A 20,954-nucleotide genomic window follows, 5' to 3' on the forward strand; every position below is an offset into this window, starting at 1 on the left:
ATTATTATCACTTTTGATATTATATATATATATATTAAACATAAGCGATTAGCTCTGAAGATTCATATTTTTCCGATATTAAATCGCTTATTTTGAGATGTGTATTGACTACACAGCACCGGAACGCGTGGATTTTTTTTAGCACAGTAAGGGAAAGGTTATTATCTTGTGTGAGGGAATATAGGTAGGTAGTTATTATCTTATGTGAATGAAGATAATTATTATGTTATGCAACATATTTTTGTTTTTGTTCATATGTAACTATAGTAAACAGAAGCATTTGTTATAAGTAATTAAAATATAAATACATTATATTTATATTTTTCTAATATTGTGTAAACGGCTATACATAAAGAACCAATAAAAGAACCTCTTTGAGGCCTTACATACTGGTAGGATATTTTAGAAAATTGATTGATTTATTGAATGAATTTTAATTTGTTCATTATTATTGGAGCCATTTTGTTTTTTGTGATTTACCTATAGCATGATGAATTATTTTAGATATTAGATGCAAATTGAATGTATTGTTCCTTTTTGTATTATAGTAGAGTGCAATAACTGATTGAAACCAAAAAGCCTTTGAACTTTGAATGTACAAACATTACTTTTGTAACACCAACTTATATTATAATATTTTTTGTTTTTGTTTATTTTATTGATAAACTTTTATTATGTTTAAAATATTATTTTGTAATACCAAATAAGCCTTTGATTATTAAACATTTTTCCTTAATTTGAGAAATCAGCTGATATATTATTTTAAGTATGTATATGCAAATTCAAAACTTTCTGTGAGATGTAAACATTTTTATCCATATACATGTATGTAGTCACATTAGTCACACCATTCATTTTAATATGAACCCAAATGGTCATTGCGTGTACATGGCTACAAATTATTATGTTTTCACAGTGCGTTTTAACATTTTGTATACGCATACCTTCATTCAGTAACAAAAAAATTATAACAGTTTTTGTGTGTGTTTTTTTTTTCTCAATATAATATTATGTACTACACTTAATGCTAACACCTTCACTTTAATGTTCTACATTATTTGGATAGTTGAATCTTGAGGATATACAACTCCCAGTTGCTGGCGGAGTGTGTCTTCTATTTTAGCCAGGATAAGACTTTCAGCATGGGTCATCTTGGGGCTTTCTAGTAAACCTGGAAAATAAATTTTAATTGAGAATGTTTAGTCAGTTCACTGCGGGTATTTACAGTAATGTCTGTGCCTTTTGTTTGAGGGACATTGAAGATTTTACTGTGATATTGGGATGGCAAAATAATAGTCAATAGACTGTCGTATATGTGATCCATCGGTTGCTATCCCCGTACGTGTGTAGCATATTTATGTGATTCGTGAAGTTTCATTGCAACGAATGCATTGTGTCAAAATGTGCTATACGGGGGACAGATTCATTGGAAAGGTTAACACAATATATTATCTCGAATGACAGACGATGACGAGGAGAGGCAGGATAACCTTGCACGCTCTTATATACCTGCATTGTTCCCCCTCTTTCAAGCTGTCACGAGAGACACTCGAGAGAGACACACTTGAGAGAGACTAATGAGAATACAAAATGTAAGTCGCAAATTCGTTTTATGTATTTACGTAATTTCGAACCACTATTTTATTAATTTACGTACCAGCATTTATGCATCTCCGGCACTCCTCAGCCTCGTAGTTCAGTCCAGCAGAGTTGTGGAAGTTGAAACGGTGCGCTCCTTGAGGGAGGTCCCACTCGGTTATGTCTGCTGCAGATGTTTGGAATACTGTCGGAGCCCAGAACTCCTTAAGCTAAATTAATAATAAAGATATCTGTTACGTATAAATAAGAATAACTCGTGATAATGATATTGATTAAGCTGGTTATTGTATTTCCATTGTAGGTTTACAAGTAGAAGTAACAGGAAGCGGTAAATATTACAAAGACCATAGTAACATAGACAATGTAGAGTAATAAACCCATAGACACTCTTTAACGAAAGTAACTTTTTTGGAAATTAGCAGTCTTTTTGAATGCTGAAGAAATTTTGAACATACGCTTGAAAATTGATTGTGCATAATTAAAATTAATCATGAACACGAGAATCTAATTGAATATGAAACCATTGTAAGATTCTAAAGGTCCCAAAAATGAAATGGGCAGGTCATTTAAATAAAATACCAGATTACTGGACACAGAAAATCTTGACTCCATTCACTTGACAACGATCCAAGAAGAAACTTTTTCCACATGAACGAACAATTTATCTACTACTAGCTGATGTGTAACCGGCTTTGCTTGGAGACTTTTCTCTACTATCTATAAATATAATATACATTTATTATTGTAATATACATTTATAATATACATTTATTATTATCTATCTATAAATATAATATACATTTATTATTTACAGTTGCGACAATACTGTTGTTGAGTGAAGACGTCTGCTCTGTGATATTCCACTATTTACTACTTTTAGTATTCACAACAATAAATTTGTACCTGCCATATTACACTTTGTTTACCAGTGAGCATTAAGTCTGTGGGGTGACCATCTTTAATTTGCCATTTGTGAGTCATATTATTATAATTATATACAATGCCTAGCAATCAGAATCTAGTGCAAACTAGATCAAAAGCATTGGATTCTCCATCTAATGAGGATCAATTTGGAAAAATTGTTAAATACATGGATAAAAAAATGGACGATTTTAAGCAACAAGTTTTTGCCAAAATTGAACTCGAATCGAGTACTTTGAAAAAAAATCTTGAATCGGAGATATCCGATATGAGAAAAAGTATTGAATTTATCAGTAAACAATATGATGAAATCACTATGAATATTGGAAACATGATGCAATTAAAAAAAATGTTGATTACTTAGAAAATGCAAATTCTATCAAAGATTTAAAAATTAAAAATTTAGAAATTCGTGTAGCTGAAATGGAGCAACAAAACATAAGCTATAATTGTGCTGAATTGTCTGGTGTAGAAACTTTGATGGGAGAAAATTCTGTGGAAACCGTTGTAAGATTTATAAAACAACTTGACATTCCGATTGAACCAGGTAGAATCAATAAAATTACTCAATATCCTGATAAATCTATCAATAAACCTGGAGCTCAGAGGATGATCATTCATTTCAAAGATGACAAGTCCCAATCTGAATTTCTTAACGCACGCAAAAAAATTAAGCAATTGAAGGACTGTAAAGTATTCATTGGTGAAGTTTTATCCTCTTATTCAAAAAACCTTCTTTGGAAAACGAAACAAAAAGCTAAAGAAGCTAAGTTTCAATTTGTATGGTTTCGTAACAATAAAATTTGTGTGAAAAAGAACCCGGAACAATCCTCAAGAGTTCTAATCATTAAACACGCGGATGACTTGAATCAATTGTCTTAATCATCACTCAGAGACTGTCATTTTTATCTAAAAAAATAAATTAAATGGATGATATTTACAACATAATTGATTTGGCTGACAATAATGAACCTAACATAACATTAGAAGATTCACATTCTTGCAAAAATTTTTTGAGGGATTCAAAATTTTCTTTATTGTGCATGAATATTAGAAGTTTAAGCAAAAATTTTGATGAAACTGTTACTATGCTTGATTGCATTAATCATCGTCTAGAAGTACTAGTCTTCACAGAAGCTTGGCTGGGCAGTTTGATAAATATGCCTATCATTCCTGAGTATGTAGTCTACAAAACAAAGATGAACAATTTGCAAAATGATGGAGTAGCTATCTATATAAAGCAAAACATTCAGGTAACTGTTGAGGAAATTTCTCTCCCCAACGCCAACTGCTTAAAAATGCAATTTTCCAATACAATATGTTTAATAGCTATATATCGGTCTCCATCTCAGACTAATATAGATAACTTTCTCGATTCATTGGATGAATTGCTTGACTCTGTATCATTGCAATATAAAGAGATTATATTATGTGGGGACTTAAATATTGATACTCTAGATTTGAAGAACATAAAAACACAAAAATATCTATCACTTCTAGCATTTCATGGTATTAAGCCCATAATAAACTCACCAACAAGAGTAACTCCTAACAAATCAAGTTGCATTGATCATATTATGGCGAAATCAAAATTAAAACCACAGGGAGCAGCTTTTACTACTGGCATAACGGACCATTTTGCAATTTTGATGAAGTTTATGAGCTTAACTCTTAAAAATATTTCAAATAGTAATGGAAAACCGAAACTTATTGTTGACAACAACCTTTTGAAGACCAAATTAAAGGAGGAATCCTGGGATACAGTACTATCAACGAAAGACGTCAATCTGGCAACAGATAATTTCATTAAATGTTTGAAAACTCATGTGCAAAGTTGTACGTCAGTACAAATTGAGAAACATTACAGAAAATATCTAAAACCATGGATAAATGTTGGAATAATCAAATGCCTCAGAACACGTGATAAATTGCACAATAAATGTAGAAGAGAAATCTATAACAAAGAACTGTTGGAATACTATAAAAGATATCGGAATTGGTGTACAAAGATAATACGAACAACAAAACAAGCATACTACAGAAGAAAATTGGATGAAGTCAATGGTAACATTAAACAACAGTGGAAGATTATAAAGGAGGCTATCAACCTACAAAAGGAACAAACTACCATAAAAAAATTGAAAATTAATAATATTATTACTTCAATGGAAGAGAGTCCAAATACAATTACTAATCATATAAATAACTTCTTCAGTGACATTGGTCCAAGCTTCGCTAATAATCTGTGCAGTGCTAATAAAACTAGTGAGATGTGTCTTGTGAATGATTTTAAATCTGAACATCACGTTACAGGGGACAATTTTTATTTTAAACCAACTAGCATTTCTGAAGTCACTAATGTGATAAATGATTTAAAAATGTCTTTCTCGTGCGGTATTGATTCTTTAAGTGTTATGGTGTATAAAATGCATGTATCCGAATTAGCTGGTCCCATATCTCACCTTGTAAATATTAGCTTCGAGAGTGGGTTGTTCCCTTCTCATTGTAAGAAAGCTAAAGTAATTCCCCTTTTTAAAGGTGGAGATCGTCTAGATGTCAATAATTACAGACCTATATCCTTACTCAATACTCTTTCAAAAGTAATAGAGAGATTGGCTAAGTCGAGATTGGTATCATTCTTAGAAACATATAATATACTCTCTAGCAATCAGTTTGGTTTCAGAGAGAATATAGGAACAAGTGATGCAGTGTTGAGGGTATTGTCCAAAGTCATTAGTGCGTTAGACTATGGAAACAAAGCTTTGGCTGTGTTCTTAGATCTATCAAAGGCATTTGATACGGTGTCCCATGGATTACTCCTCAAAAAATTATCTTCTCTTGGCATTCATAGTACAGCACTAGGCTGGTTCACTTCCTATCTAAGTGATAGAACGCAACAAGTAGAGATAAATAATCATTTAAGCAATAGCAAACCAATCTCTTTTGGGGTTCCGCAAGGTAGTGTGCTTGGACCAATATTGTTTTTAATCTACATTAATGATTTGTGTAATTTAGATATTCCAGGTAACATTGTTAGTTTTGCAGACGATACTGCTTTAATATTTGAGGGTAAAACCTGGAGAGATGCTTTTAACAAATGTGACTTAGGATTAAGAGCAGTAAAGAGTTGGCTGAATAATAACATCTTAACTTTGAATACAATAAAAACTAAATATGTGACATTTAGTATATCATCAAAGAGTCAGCCTTCTGGCACTCATAATCTAATTATACATAATTGTCTGCTAAATTGTAATTGCCAACCCTTGGAAAGTGTAGATTGTATCATGTATCTAGGTGTAAAGATTGATAAATTTTTAAGATGGAATCACCATATCGATATGTTAACAAAAAATATCAGGAGACTTACATTTATTTTTAAAGAACTGCGACACATATTGGACAAAGAGAAATTAAAAACTGTCTATTTTGCCTTAGTCCAATCTCGACTTTCTTATAACATAGTATGCTGGGGATCATGTCTCAAGTCCAATGTTGAACCACTAAATATTACTCAAAAATTGATCCTTAAAGTAATGTACAAAAAAAAATTCTGTTATCCATCCAACCTACTTTATAAGGAATGTAATGTTATGTGTATAAAACAGCTATATATCACTCAAATACTTTGTCGATTTTTTATCAATATTAAATTTGCTGAAAGAACACAACAAATGCGGACAACTAGAATTAGCTCTACATTGAACTTTGTGGCTGTGCATACTAAAACTTCTTTTGGTCAAAGAAATTATTTACATCAGGCACCAATTATGTTTAATATTCTTCCAAATCATATTAAGTCTACCAATTCCTTAGTTAAATTTAAAAAATTAATTAAGATTTTTGTATTGACAGACAATTGTCTTAATATTTTTTCATCCTTGTCCTTTCTTAAATAATAAGATTTTATATAAGTCCCATTTACTAAAAACTGAATGTCACCCTATCTGTCTTTATTATCTACTTTGCTTCTTCTTTTGAATAATGATTAGTTATGGTTCAAATATTGTTACAATATACTGTCAAATTACCCATCTGGTAACACATCTAATACTTATTTTTTTCTTTAATTTTGAAATATTTTGTGTTTGTATGTAGAATTAATTTATGTTTGTGATTACTCTTTTGTTTGCTTCACTATAATGTAAATTATGAACCTCGATACAGGCCCAGTCCTAGTGAGGTTGATTTTTATGCGAAAAAAAAAAGTGTTTTATGGATAGTGAGATGCAATAAATAAATAAATAAATAAATTATATATATAAACCTTCCGGGAGAAATTCTCTAGATGATAATGAAAAACCTATCAAAATCCATTGTGTAATAAGAAGAACTATGCGCACAAACTGACAAATACAGATAGTGACTTTGTTTTATAATATTTAGAGAATACAATCCAAAAAAAAATATTTTGGAAAATCTGAAGAAAAATGGCAGCACACCGCTTCTTTATCTATAATTTTTTTAATTAATTAATTAGAAAATTTCCCACCTTGATGGTCCCCTTGGTGCCGACGACGGTGGCCTCGTTGGGCAGCAGGACCCGCGAGTGCGTGATGAGTGAGGCCGTGCGCCCCCCACTGTAAGTGAGCACGCACGACATGGCCTCATCGGCCCCGTTGGCATTCACGTGGCCCCCGCACACCACCTTGATGGGCTCCGACTTGAACACGAGTTGTGCAAGCTGGAGCACGTACACTCCCAGGTCGAGGATTGTACCACCGCCAAGTTCCATAAAGCTGAAATGTATTAATATATTTTTAGTCTTACCCTCCCCTACTACTTTACCGCTCTTTCACAAATTATGTAAAATAGGTACCGTGGTTTCAGAACACCTGACCGGACATCAGAAGATACGGGTTCAATTCCTGTTGGCGGCATTTATTTTTACTCAAGAGATATTTTCAATTTGTATTGATATTTCGGGTGATTAATTATTGCTTATACATAATTATCAATTCATCAAAACACAAGAGAGGCTTTTGGTACCGAAACGTATGACACAACCTTTGCTCAAAGACTCCATGTATATATAGTGCCTCACTCATACAACAAACTGCCACTACAGACCATAGCAACAACTAAAATGTATTTCTTCAACAAAAACGTCATTGAATGGCTAATGAGAAAAGATCACAAGGAAATTTAAAACCTCATGAAAGAGAACTTGTTATTTTTATACATTGCTAATAGTACTAACCTACATTTTCACTTTATTTAATGTCTTTTTAACCGTACATCTAAAAAAGTACTAGTTTTCTTCTTTTACACACTACCTACTTTATTAAATCTTCTCCTTGACATATTTAAATTGAACACTACCTAATCTGTCAATAATTTTGTATTAAAATATTTTTAATTATTGAAGACAATATTAAATATTACAATTTGAGATTTTACTCATTATTTTATTAAAAAAAAAATATATATTTTTATTATACATTCCTGTCACCTCTCACTGTCTCAGAACAGGTTAACACAATATTTATTTTTAAATAATTTTATATGGTATACTTACGAATTTCTTTCGTCCTGGCTCATGGGCACCCCAAACTGTGCATTCACCTGTAACACATCTCCCATAGAGCCTGATTGCACGTGTTTGTCTAAAGACTCGTAGGCGGGGAAGAACCGCGACCAAACTCCTTCCATGAAGAATAGCTTCTTTAGTTTTGCTATTTCTGTCAATTCCTTGGCCTCTTGGTAGTTCATACACATCGGCTTCTCACACAAAACATGTTTGTCGTGTTCCAACATCAGTTTGGCCACCTCAAAGTGCTGAGGAGTGATGACTCCAATATAAACAATATCTGTCAATAGAAATAAATTAATAAATTTTGTTCGATGCTACTTATTTTTATCACTTTTTACGAGTAATTAAATAGCCAATCATTTTCTTCTACCCTTAGAAGCAGGAAAACATAATGTTTTTCGATTGTTTACCAAAATAATTGACAATTGTTTTCTCACCTTGAACCTGGTTAGATTACTGAAGGTGGCAACACTCTGAAGTGTCGAATAAGTGAAATTCTACTGAACATGTAAATCTAATTAAGGATAAGACCACCGTAAGTTTCTGTAGGTCCCAAAGATTGCAATGGGCTGAGCATGTAGAAATAATACTAGATGATAGGACATTAAAAATAAAGACCAAGACTCTGACCCGGTGAAGTGACCCAGGCGATGAAGAGGTGGATTAACTGCGTGGAAGAGGATTGGAATAGGACGGAAAGGTCTGAGGACTGGAGATTAACGGTGAGGGACCAGAGTCTGTGGAAAGCATTATTTTTGAAAGCCATGGATATAACGATGTGATGATAACATCTTTACATGAAAAAAAGTCATTATAATTCAGAAGATAAAATTCTTATTCCTACCAACATCTGGATCTTTGGCTAGGCTTTCGTACCCCTCATAAGCATTCCTTATGTTGTGGAGAGAGATGAAATCCTTAGCCTTGTCCAGGTTCCTGGCTCCGACGGAAACCACCCGGTGCTCGGACGCTGGCAAAGTTGCCACCGCGGTCACAAAGTCATGGCTCATCATGCCCACACCCGCAATCCCCCACCTTATTAGCCCCATCTGAAAACCAAAACAAATTACAGATATTCAAAGGCTAAAATAATGTTGGCTGCTGATATTGAAACTTGTCTGTAGAGAATCACTATTGCAGATATTATGATTATGAAAAAGTTTAATAATTTTCAATTGGTTCCACTTTTGGCCACATGCACAGATGTTCTTAAAGACGTAGGTACCTACTTTCGACATCCAGAAGATAATATATATTTATGTATTTTTTTTATCACTGGTAACTCTAATGTACCTATCGTCCTAACCTAAAATATATTTGTAGGTAGAAACATAAATCAACTTGGTAGAAAATAGAAAACACTGAATGGAAAACAATGTATTTTATATATAAACAATGTATTTTGCACACACACATAAATTGTTGTGACACTTGAAAAAGGTGCTGTTATCATTGACTAAAAATACATCAATGGCTGTTATACAATAATATTATGTTATTACAATGGTGACAATACATCATAACTTGTGTGATATTAATTACAATGAATTGTGATATTGTTTATTACTTTTTTAAACCAAAATTAAAGCACAACAAATCCCTTGGCAACGTTTTTTTCTCGAGTTTCTGAACATATAATATTATATTAAAAACAAGTTGAATCACTTGCGGTAGGTAGTTTCAATATTTTGGTAATTGCCTAACAGTGTTTTTTTTTTTGGCTTTTTGCCAAAAAAAAATGACTTACTAGCTTCGAAAAACTCTCACACAATCCTAAAAATGTGTTGTTTTAAAATAATATTGCACTCTTTCACATTTCACATTCTCTGATTTTAAATGAATTCATTTTTAGAAATAGTGACAGCTAACAAACCTTCCTCATCGCAAAGATTTCAAACTGATTGCTTTAATCCATTTTTTTTATGCTCTTAGCTTATTATATAGGCGTAGGTACGTCTTATAATGCGTTCATAATTTTTACAACTGATAAAAAACAATGACTTATGATAAGAAACAAATATTGATAAGAGTAGTAACTACTTTATTTAAAATATTTATAAATTCTTTAATGCATCTTGCAACCAGATATAGTTGTTTTACTAGGTTAATGAAAAAACTCTATTTTTTAGTTAAATCTATTCATAAGATTATAAAATCAATATGTAATTAAATCTGTTAACGCTTAATGTATATTTTATTTAAATACTGAACATAGAATCCTTAAAGTGTCATGTATTTTTGATGACCTCCGTGGTTGAGGGATCATGTCGATTACAAATCCATAGGTTACGGGTTCGAATCCCAGCGTGTGCAAATAATCTAATTTTAATAGTATGTGATATTTCACATTAAATAAACATAAAATACTTCATAGAACCTATATCTTCTGCGCCAGATATGTAGATAGTCTCATTATTGCTGTGGTGAAGACCATCGTTCAGAATCGAAATGTTTCTTGAAATAAGTTTTATACGTGTTTGGTGATCAGATCTGAATAGCCAGGTACTTCCCAACCTTCACTCCATTTGGAGATGCCATAGTTACACTACTTCCGGACAATTCAGAGCAGTTGGAACTCTTGCCTGTTCAATGCTGGTTACTAGACATAGCTAAAGCTATTTCATACTAAATTCCGCTTTAAATGCTGGTCTCATGCATAGGCAAAACACACCAAAAACATTTATTTGATCTTCACATGATTTTGAACCCGCAACCTCTAAGCCCAAAATTATAATCTCTCTTATCACTCTACCATTAATCTCAACAAAATTCTTTGTTACTGAATATTTGCTGATAAAACCGCCTGGATATTAGTCATTGAAGAAATGGAAAGTACAGATTTTTTTTATCTTAACTTTTACAATATAAAAGTCCATCTTATATACACCAGTAGCAAAACAATCCCAATATGGGCTATGCATTACCAAAAGAAAAATAGTCTTTCAATTTTATTTACCTTTCTTATTAGTTAGTACCACACCTTGATAGTGACACAATTTTTCTTACATATTCTTAAAACATCAATAGTTTATAAAGTAATAATTCAATTAAATTTATTCTTCACTTCAATAATTTTATCCACTTTTAATCCTAGATATTTATCTTTACACACTTGAGAAGTTATCAGTAAAAACAGAGAATCACCCCGCAAACTCGAGTGGCTGAATGTAAAAATACTGTGAACCAAAGCAACACACTTATCACATTATTTAATTGTTTACCTTGTCCGTTATCACCCTATCACACATTCAGAGTATATGTACATGTAATTGGTGATGAGACAACTCCATACCAGTAGGTAGGTACTGCTTACTGTACTCAGTAATTGCAGATTTGTGAATTATACATGCTGTAACCTTACACAATAAATAATAATGCTTTTGACATATTATTTTGTTTATAATATTGAATTAACATGGTTATGTACCTAGATATCAATCGAAAAGCACAAAATTACAGGATTTATACTAATACTTAGACTCTATTGTACCTAGATTACATGCAGTTGCAGTTTGATGTCTTCCGTGGTTCACGTGTAAGGCTCTCGACTAGCAAGCTGGAGGTCGCGGAATTTCACAAATTGCTCATTTAAAATAATATGTAGTATATTTGCGGCACATTCCAGAGTGGATAATATTCTCAGTATCGCCCTGGTGTAAGACTACCATTCAGAATTGAAACATTGCTTGAAATGGTTTTGGCTGTATTTGGTGACCAGATCTGAATAGCCAGGTCCTTCCACATCTTCCTTTTCCCTATCGTCTTCCCCTCCTCACTATCTTCATCCTCACAACATACCCCAATTGGGGATGCCGTAGTCTCACTGTTCTTAGTCTGGGCAGTTGGGACTCCTGTGCAGGGAATTAAGTTATAGGATGGCTAAAATAAACATACATCATGTTTTATTTCATAATTTCTTTAACAAATTATAGAAGTATCTTTAGTAATGTTCCGCTAAATTATTATGCACATATCATATGTTTGTAAAAGCCCATATGATAAATAAATTTATATTGACCGAAGAACAAAGATATGATATGATTTTTATAGCACTACACCCTGTATAATCTGTAAAATAATATTGAAATGCGGGAACCCAACAATAGCAGATAGTGACAGTGCAATGAACATTATAACTTACACTTAGTAGTTGCAGTTTTATTGCTTCTGACGTCAGTAATTTTATGGAATTGTTCTGTGTTGTGTCTTTTTTATTTAAAGATAATTAAATATCTTTGTCTACTGCCTGTTGATATTAGTCTACTTGAGATGATGTGCAATCAACAAAAATATTTAAATATCTTTGTCTACTGCCCGTTGATATTAGTCTACTTGAGATGATGTGCAATCAACATAAAAAGTATTTTTATATGGCTTCTCCTCATATTTTTTGACACATATAACACAAAGATCCATGATGGAAATGATGCTAGTGGTAAACAGTTGTGTTGACCTAGAAATTTAATTTTGAAAAAGCTATATAAATTTTGTGATGACTTACCTCAGGATTTAGGATTAATTAAATTCACCTGCACAACAAGTTTTACGTTGTAACCATATTATTTACAGACTTGATAATAAGCATTGTCCAATCGATGTTACGACACTCGGTCCAAACTAAAAATCTGTTTATTTGAAAGTTTGAAACAGATTTATAAAATAACTAACTGACCTTTACCCAGCGTTGCTGGTAGTTAACCTTATAATATTTTTATGTAGGCATTTTAAGATATACAATTCCGTAGTACATTATGTTGATTTATCTCATAAGGTTTAGACAGCGTTTTCAATGTAAGCGCCATAAAGTAATTTTTTTACGACTTGTTTACAAAACATCGTCTTTTCTCTACTTTCTGTAAATATAATATGCGTGTATTATATATATAAACCTTACGGAAGAAATCCTCTAAATGATAGTGTAAACCCTATCAAAATCTGGTGCGTAGTTTAGAAGAACCAAGTGCACAAACAGACAGACGCGGAAAGGGACTTTATTTTATACTGTTTAGAGATTTTGTATACACCTTTGTATTAACTTGTATTGTAACTGTTCTGTAAAACACCCAATCGGGCGTAATAAAAGCTTGATCTATTACAAACATTATCAATTTGCAATAAACCTCTGCCATAGGACACCCCAAGTGGTTCACTATGTTGGTGATTTAGCAGGTGTGCCCGGTTCATCAGGGGAGATGTGTTCAGGATGCACCTGCCGACCACCTGTGTAACGTGCCAGATCGGGAGAGGCTGGTTTGGGGAGACTTCTCCAACTGGTTTCTCGACCCATCGCCGCAGTGGAGGGATATATGTATACAACACTCCTGGACACACTGATCCCGAGATTCCTACCCTCCCCTCATAACTTTTTACTTCCTAGAACTTCCTCTCCTTAAGAACACCCTCGAAGCAGCATCCCAAAGCGGGGTTAATGTAAAAAAAATAAGCATTTTCAACTACAACTTCAATAATGTCATACTTTTCAATCTCACCACTCTAGTTGACTAAAAAGTCGAGAACCGTCACTATTTACAACGCTGTAACAACTTACATAGTAACCTACTTACTTCTTTATTACTTACTCTTGATTTATACTTATTGAACTCCTTTGTAGAACTTTCTGTGATAGCGTATATATACTACATGCTTAAATTTTACCTACTTTTCTTTCTTTTTTTCTTGTTTTATTGTGTTATGTACTATGCTTCTTTATTTGTACAACTTACCTATAATAATTTATCTAGGGGAAAGTGGTCACCCTTCGTACACTTTTTAGATTTTATTTTTTTACTTTGTGATTAATTGTCGAATTTATCTAATTTATGTACCCAAGTGTAACAAATATATTATAGTTTGTTACAAAAAAGTCCGAAACTATTATGTCAAAAGGTTAAAGGGTTATAGCCATTTTTCTACGATAAGATATTTGTACAAACGTACCCCACGTACGGGGTACATTCGTACAGTAGGTGGGGTACTATCGTACGCCATGGGGTAGATTCATACAGGGTAATTAAAAAGCCAATTAAAGTCGTTAAATTTTTATTAATTATTATATAAATATTTATTTATCAAAGAACTAATTTAATAATATGTGACTTGACTCGTAGACGATAAATCTTTCTTTAGAAAAATAAAAAAATTCGTTCATCCTTAGTTTACTTTATTTTTATTTTATTTTATTTTTTTTAAATAAATTTTAAATAAATCAAATTTAATAATGTTATAATAATTATTAAGTTCTGCAAGTATTTCTGTTATTTTTACAGTAGTTTACTTATTGATAATTCTAAGCTTTACAATCAGTCTAAATGAAATAAATCAGCCCGTTCGTGGTTGAGGATCAGGGAGGATCATGGCGACATCGCTGATATACAGAGTGTGTATGTCTTCTATATCAGGGAAAACAAATGACCATGATAATCCCGGTTGCTTCCGAAGATAAGATATTTTCATCTCTGTACCCGAATAATGACAGAACTTTTTCGACGTAATAAACAACAGAGGTCTTTTTTTTAAACTTTACCAAAACATTACAATTATCTTTGATTTTCGCTGGTGTTACATTTAAATTATTATTGATACCACGATCATCAGTCTCTTCGTCCATTTCTAAATCAACTGGAGATGTTGAACTCTCCCGCAAGCTAAATTGTGATCCTTCAGATTTCTCTGAATCTTCATCGCTTTCTATTTTCTTTTGTCTTGAATTAAGTTCCTTCAAACTACGTTTCACTGCTTTGGCTCTGGCTTTCCTTTCCTGTTCTATTTTTCAATTCTTTCCGTCTATGTCTCTCTTTTAGTTCAGTTTTTTAAGGTGTGTCTGAATATATACGGAATTTACCTGGTTTTCTTCCTTTATTGGTTTTTCTATTTCTAACGGCTGTAGGATAAGGTCTTATGACTGCTGGTGTTATGGGAAGATAAGAACTCGGTTCAGATTGTGCCTCAGCCGCAGAGGTGGAAGGTTCGCCAGTTCCGGTAACAATGTCTTGAGGATTTTGGAGCAAAGAAGGCTGAAGAAGGCACGAATATCTGCATCATTCATATCAGTCGATGACACGCTGGTGGAAGGTTGTAGTTCTAGAGCGACAGTAATTGTTTCTAGATTATGTGACACATTTACCGAATTATTTGAAGCGTACACGTCAATGGGAGCGAAATCTTCATTGCTGAAGGCCATTTCATTGAACGGCTATATACCTGGCTTTTCAAATACACTTGTAATATTTTTTGCAGTAAAAGGTTCGAAATATGGAAGTTTTGTTTAACGCGGCTTTCCTATACGACAACCGTCCTTGTATTACATCATTAATTGCTAAATTCATGGACTCTTCATCCACTTCTTGAGTACGCGTACCATTTTTTATATTTTCGCACCATAATTCTGCAATAAAATATTAATTATAAAGTTGACTTAATAAAAATATTTCATTTTGTTAGAAGTAAAATACGTCATAAGAGGAAAAATATGTTATTGTGCTGTCTGCACAATAATTTTAAAAGGTAATACTATATTTTTTTATTTCATAAAAATTGAATTTCGATATACTGGTGGTTAATAAAATGTAAAGGGGAGCATTCGTACGCGTACGAATGTGCCCCCTTTCTGGGTGTCCGAATGCACCCCATGCCTTTGCACTAAATTAAAATACAACTTAATACAAATTCTAATTTAGTTTGAGAAATTTAACAATTAAAGCTCAAAATAAACAATGTTAACATTAATCAATCATCACCATTTTGTCAAAAACATAACAATCCTACTTACAATTACGAACTAAACTTAGGTAAAAAAAGTACTCGCGGCGGGCAAAAACACATTACGTCTTGTCAGCTGATACACCGTAGTACGACTGACGCGACACTCCGCTAGCAACATGGCGGCCGGTATGTCTATGTACACAAGCAAAGGCGTGTTTGTGTGCCGTTTAGTTTTTCTGTTATACTAACTGTACGAATGTGCCCCGCGTACGAATGGTGACCACTTTCCCCTAAATTCAAAAGTCAAGGCGTGAATAAATAAATAAATTTATGGTCATGAGTAAATTACGATGCAGTGGTAGATACTGTAGTTTTTACCAGACCCATTGATAAATAGTATTTTTCAGTGCAGCATAATATAAGCATCTTTTATAATTTATTTTTAATGAATTGTTACATTGTGTTGTCTTTCAACAATTTATACAGGAAATTAGGTAGGTAGGTATTTAAAATATTAAAAAAACTTTATGGAGGAAGTAATAAAAAAAAGTTAATTTGAAAGTAGTCACCCTGTAGTATTTTATACCAGGGCCGAATTAAGACTTATAGAGGGCATTATGAAGAATAATAAATTCTTCCTTATTCTATGGGCTTAACCCTTCAGTACATTTATCACATTTGTTCAGTTTGCAATGTTTTCTGTGTATTTCAAATGCTCTAAATATATCTTATTTTTTTTATTTTTCGTTAAAACAAATACTGTTTTAGAAACTAAATAAAATTATCTTTCCGGTGTATGCATTTAAAATAAACATTACTATTTTTAAATAATAAAATTTTATTATCAAACATGAAAAATGTTGCCAAAAACGCTAACCACATTTTTTACTCAAATCATAGAAAAAATGAGTGAACACTTTATTTTGAAAACTCATTCGTTTTTTGGGGAATCTGTAATAAAACTGTTACTTCACTTTCATATAATCAAAAATAATTAAATAATAATAATAATTTTTAAAGTTAAACCGATTGTTATGATAGAGGCGCGAAATATGAATTATTCATTTTTGCTATTTTTAGGATTTTATAATTGGATTCCAGTATTTTGAGGCAAACTGGAAAGAATTATTATTTCTCTTTCTAACGTCAAAAAATATGTATTTTCGCATGATAGAAAAAATGATTCAAATATTTTTATAAGATATGGATGTGACACAGGGCATGGGCTTGAGTGAGCTTGGGCCCAGGGCTAACTCAGGAATGGCGCTTGGTCCTGGTAGGCTGCGGTCACCACCGTGTTAGCGGAGGCCATTAGCTGCATCCTGGCTCCAGTGACCCGGTGTCTCATCAGGCCGGCGAATCCATTTAGTCCTCGTTCCGATGGGATGGTCCGATGCTTTGTAGGGAACCCGCTTGCACAGCGCGGGTGTAAACTGTGCACCCTAAATTTTAAGTTTAGACTTACGGAATTCAATACTTCATTCCTAGTTCCGTAAACATTGTCGATGCGCTGCTGTATCTTCTGTATCCAAATATGATTCTACAGGCGTCATTTTATTGCAGTTGGAGTCGTTCCATTGAGCAAGTTCGGTAGTGACAATATAGTGTTAATATTCTTGTAGCGATGCTACGAGAATTTTCTAGAACTTTCCACCTACAGTTTTGAAAGTTATAAGTATAGATGGCAAAATTTCGTTTTAACTAAAAACGCGAAAAAATATTTATGTTTCGAAAATAGGGCATTTATAAGTTTTCTTTGCGTTTCAAGGCATTTGAAAGTGTTTCCAGTGATTTCTATTTCGCGAATTAACGCGAAAAACGTGATTTTGGCCGTATTTCAGCTAAATTATTCTATTTAGCGAAATAGGCGCGACCGAAAATACCGGGTATTAAAATAATATGTGAGAATTTAAAAAAATCGATATTTACATTACGATTTTTTATAATTTTGTGACTATTTTATGTGTAAATATTTAATATTTTTGTACTGTAGGCTAAAATTGCTTTTTGACATTACACAAATTGTGCGAAATAAATTACGCCTTTTTGATGTTAATCGCAATCTGCATTTGTTGTGTTTGTGTTCGACCCGTACTTAGAGTTTCCTTCCTTATTAATTTATTATTAAAATTAATGATTTATAATTTTTCACATGGAAATACTTGCAAATGAAGGTTAAACATATATTTTACCAAAAATACTTAAAATATGCACTAAAAAAATTCAGGAAATACATTTTTTTTCTATTTTGCTACAAAACGCTAAATTATGCCTCAAAATGCTATAAAACGCCAAATTTCCAATTGTTAATGCTAAAAAATCTGAAAATTAATGCTAAATTTTGCCATCTCTAGTTATAGGGCACCCGGTTGCCTATATAATGAGGCGCGCCGCGATATACTAAGCCAGTCATTAATTAGCATTTTACGAGTGACCAACTAGTGAGCGCTGCGACTGCTTGCTGCGTACTGAAGCGGCCGACCACCGACCGCCGGTTCCCCCGCGTCGCGTCCCGCTCTTTCTTCACCTCGCCTCTGCAGGACCTGCTCACCTATACCCGGCTCTGCACGGACTACAATTAATTATGTGGGATATCCCTCTTTGGGATCACCTCAACGCCCTGGCCCCGGTCATCGTTCCTGGTCAGCGCTGACCTCACGCGCTTAGACCCTGCGACCACTTCGCCGGTCTGCGCCTCGGCCCCGCGGCATAGTCGTCGGCCTGCATTTTCCGCTCATCTGCCGACACCTTCGGCTACCACGTTTACACTGGAGTACCCAAAAGACTCCACGTCTTCACCACTTATGAACACATCCACGAGTCCGGTCTCCACCAACGCGGCATCGACTCACTGACCCGCGCCTCGACCACGTCATCGCCGTCTACACCTGGTGTCATCCGCATCGGTTCAGCGTCATCTCCCAACTGCGCAATTCACAAACGCTTGACAAACTGACTCTAACAAACGCTTTGACACAACACAACATGCATCTTTCATTGTCTCGTTACCAGTTCCCAAACACTTTTGTTCTATTTTAAAATATTTCCATTACTAGAGTGAGTTTTCTATTTAATTCTAACACATTTAATATACTGTATACAAATGCTTCTGCAAACATTATAAACCGTAAGTAAATGAACAAATAAAAAAATTATTTGGGTCTCCTGATGCCCTAAGCACTTGCTTATTTTTCTTACTGCTTAATCCAGTCCTGTCTTTTACCTATGTAATTACTGTAATAATAGTTGAAAACAATAATCATAATAATTAGAGACAAGTCATAATAATGACACTAGGTACATGGAATAATTATTACTCTACCATAACATTTTTTTCTCATTAAAAGTTTGATTGAAGCTTGTAGCTTGAAGTATGGATCATAAAAGTCGCACATGGCTACCGGCTACCTACAATAGATGTTATCAACACGTATTATTGTTTTATCTAAGACTGTAAAATCTTATTCAGCCGGTGAAGATTATTGCAATGTTTACCAACGTCTGGTTTTTTTCTCTACCAACTGCCATATTAGATAGATAGATAAAGCAAATGAAACCTGTGCCAGAGCAATATGTTCCTTGATTATGAAAACACAGAATCAAATCTCGTCAAGGGAAGGGAAAATACATATTTCTTTTAACCTTTCCTCATCTGTGATGTGTATTTACTACACATTGCTTCTAATAACTTTAATAACTCTATAAATATAATTAATTCTGGGTTCAGATTTTAGGTATTCCTCCGCTATACATTTATGCACTGAATCAAAAAATAATAAATTACATAGTTTTCAAATTCAATTAAAAATCAGAGTTTTTTTGTTAAAAATCGGGAACAAATACACCAATACAATCAACCGTATGATACTAAATACGTGAAGAGTGTGCGAGGAAATGACACGCTATTGATGTCCCGCTTTAATTCGCTATGCGGGAACATGAGACATCCACACTTCTGCAGTTGTAGTTTATGATTAAGACCATCGATACCTACGACCGCACAGCTGTGTTGGTGCCAGGCGCGCCGCTAGCCAGTTGGCCGCGAACCGTCGTTAGATATGGACCCCTCGCACGTTTCTTTAGCATCTGCCGATGGTTTTTTCATGTTTTCAGCAATTAAATTACAATTATTATCACTTTTGATATAAAATATAATAAACATAATCGATCAGCTATGAATATTCATATTTTTCCGATATTAAATCGCTTATTTTGAGATGTGTATTGACTACACAGCACCGTAACGCGTGTATTTTTTTAGCACAGTAAGGGAAAGGTTAAATAAATTCAAATGGAAATACTTAAAAATACATAAAAATTCCAAGCTGGAGGTTGCAGATTAAAATCGTGGTGTGCGCAAGTAAATTTTATTTGATTAATTTGTGTTATTTCACTAATTACTCTATTAAAATAATATATACTATGTACCGGACGGTGTATAGGGTACCGCTCTCTGCAGCCCTCATTTCGGAATGGTCGGATATGCGAGCGGGATGTAGGTTTTGAAACTTACGTAAAGCTTCGATACCTCGAGTCCCGCTCGCCCCCGACCCGCTCCCCCGCACCATGGGTACCCGGGCCGGCCAAGGGATCGACCGGGACCAATCAGCGCGCCCCTAAGCAACGCCGTACTGTACAATATTTTGAATTTACGATGTATGGAAATGTTTAGATTAAGTTTGAGAGTTCGGCCGTGGATATTACAAATTAAAAACATAGATAACTGCCAGACTCTCCAAAGCATAATTAATGAAATAAGAAAATTAATTAAGATTTCCCCCCAAATATGCTGGGCCGGACACTGAATGAATACATGTAAAATTGGGTGACTGGATAAATCATCAAAATGATAATTCATCACATCTTTAAAAAGTTATATAAATTCATGGAAAGTGATGAAACAAAAACTTTATTAACTGGGTTAAGTAGGTTAGGTTAGGTTAGGTTAAAAACAAAAAATATTTTCATAGTTTTCAATAACTTTATATCACTTTTTAAAAGTGTGTTGAATAGTCACTGTGTTGAGTTAGCATGGAACCGTAAAATTGCTTGATAAATAAAAGTGCCAGAGAGGAGTGGTTAGGATCGATTAAAAGAGCATAAAGAGTAGAGTAGTTCTAAAGGTTGTGACCTCCGCTAAATAAATCATAGCGGACGTCACAGCCCGCGGATCACCAACGGCACGCGAATGAAGGCAGCG

At 33.7% G+C, this 20,954-nt stretch overlaps 1 protein-coding gene across 1 annotated transcript; it reads right to left on the bottom strand.

The window, feature by feature from the left end:
- Nucleotides 1–671: 671 nt before the first annotated feature.
- LOC149425316 (trans-1,2-dihydrobenzene-1,2-diol dehydrogenase-like) lies at nucleotides 672–11,370 on the bottom strand. Its single transcript, XM_089650473.1, has 6 exons — nucleotides 11,010–11,370; nucleotides 8,898–9,102; nucleotides 8,039–8,330; nucleotides 7,013–7,259; nucleotides 1,658–1,808; nucleotides 672–1,171 (listed from the first exon to the last, which is right to left on the bottom strand). The coding sequence occupies exons 2-6, from the start codon at nucleotides 9,100–9,102 to the stop codon at nucleotides 1,050–1,052; spliced, it is 1,017 nt and encodes a 338-aa protein (XP_089506599.1). The 5' UTR covers nucleotides 11,010–11,370; the 3' UTR covers nucleotides 672–1,049.
- Nucleotides 11,371–20,954: the final 9,584 nt, after the last annotated feature.

The sequence above is a fragment of the Hesperophylax consimilis genome, chromosome 3, assembly GCF_061612785.1.
Source record: "Hesperophylax consimilis isolate HC1 chromosome 3, BYU_Hcon_1.0, whole genome shotgun sequence".
In the NCBI taxonomy this organism is placed as follows: Eukaryota; Metazoa; Arthropoda; class Insecta; order Trichoptera; family Limnephilidae; genus Hesperophylax; species Hesperophylax consimilis.

Coding starts and splice junctions, on each gene's coding strand:
- LOC149425316 (XM_089650473.1), bottom strand. CDS start 9,102: ATGGGGCTAATAAGGTGGGGGATTGCGGGTGTGGGCATGATGAGCCAT. Junction 1,809..7,012: donor GCACCAAGGGGACCATCAAG/GTGGGAAATTTT, acceptor TTATTAATTTAG/CTTAAGGAGTTCTGGGCTCC. Junction 1,172..1,657: donor CCGGAGATGCATAAATGCTG/GTACGTAAATTA, acceptor TTTATTTTCCAG/GTTTACTAGAAAGCCCCAAG.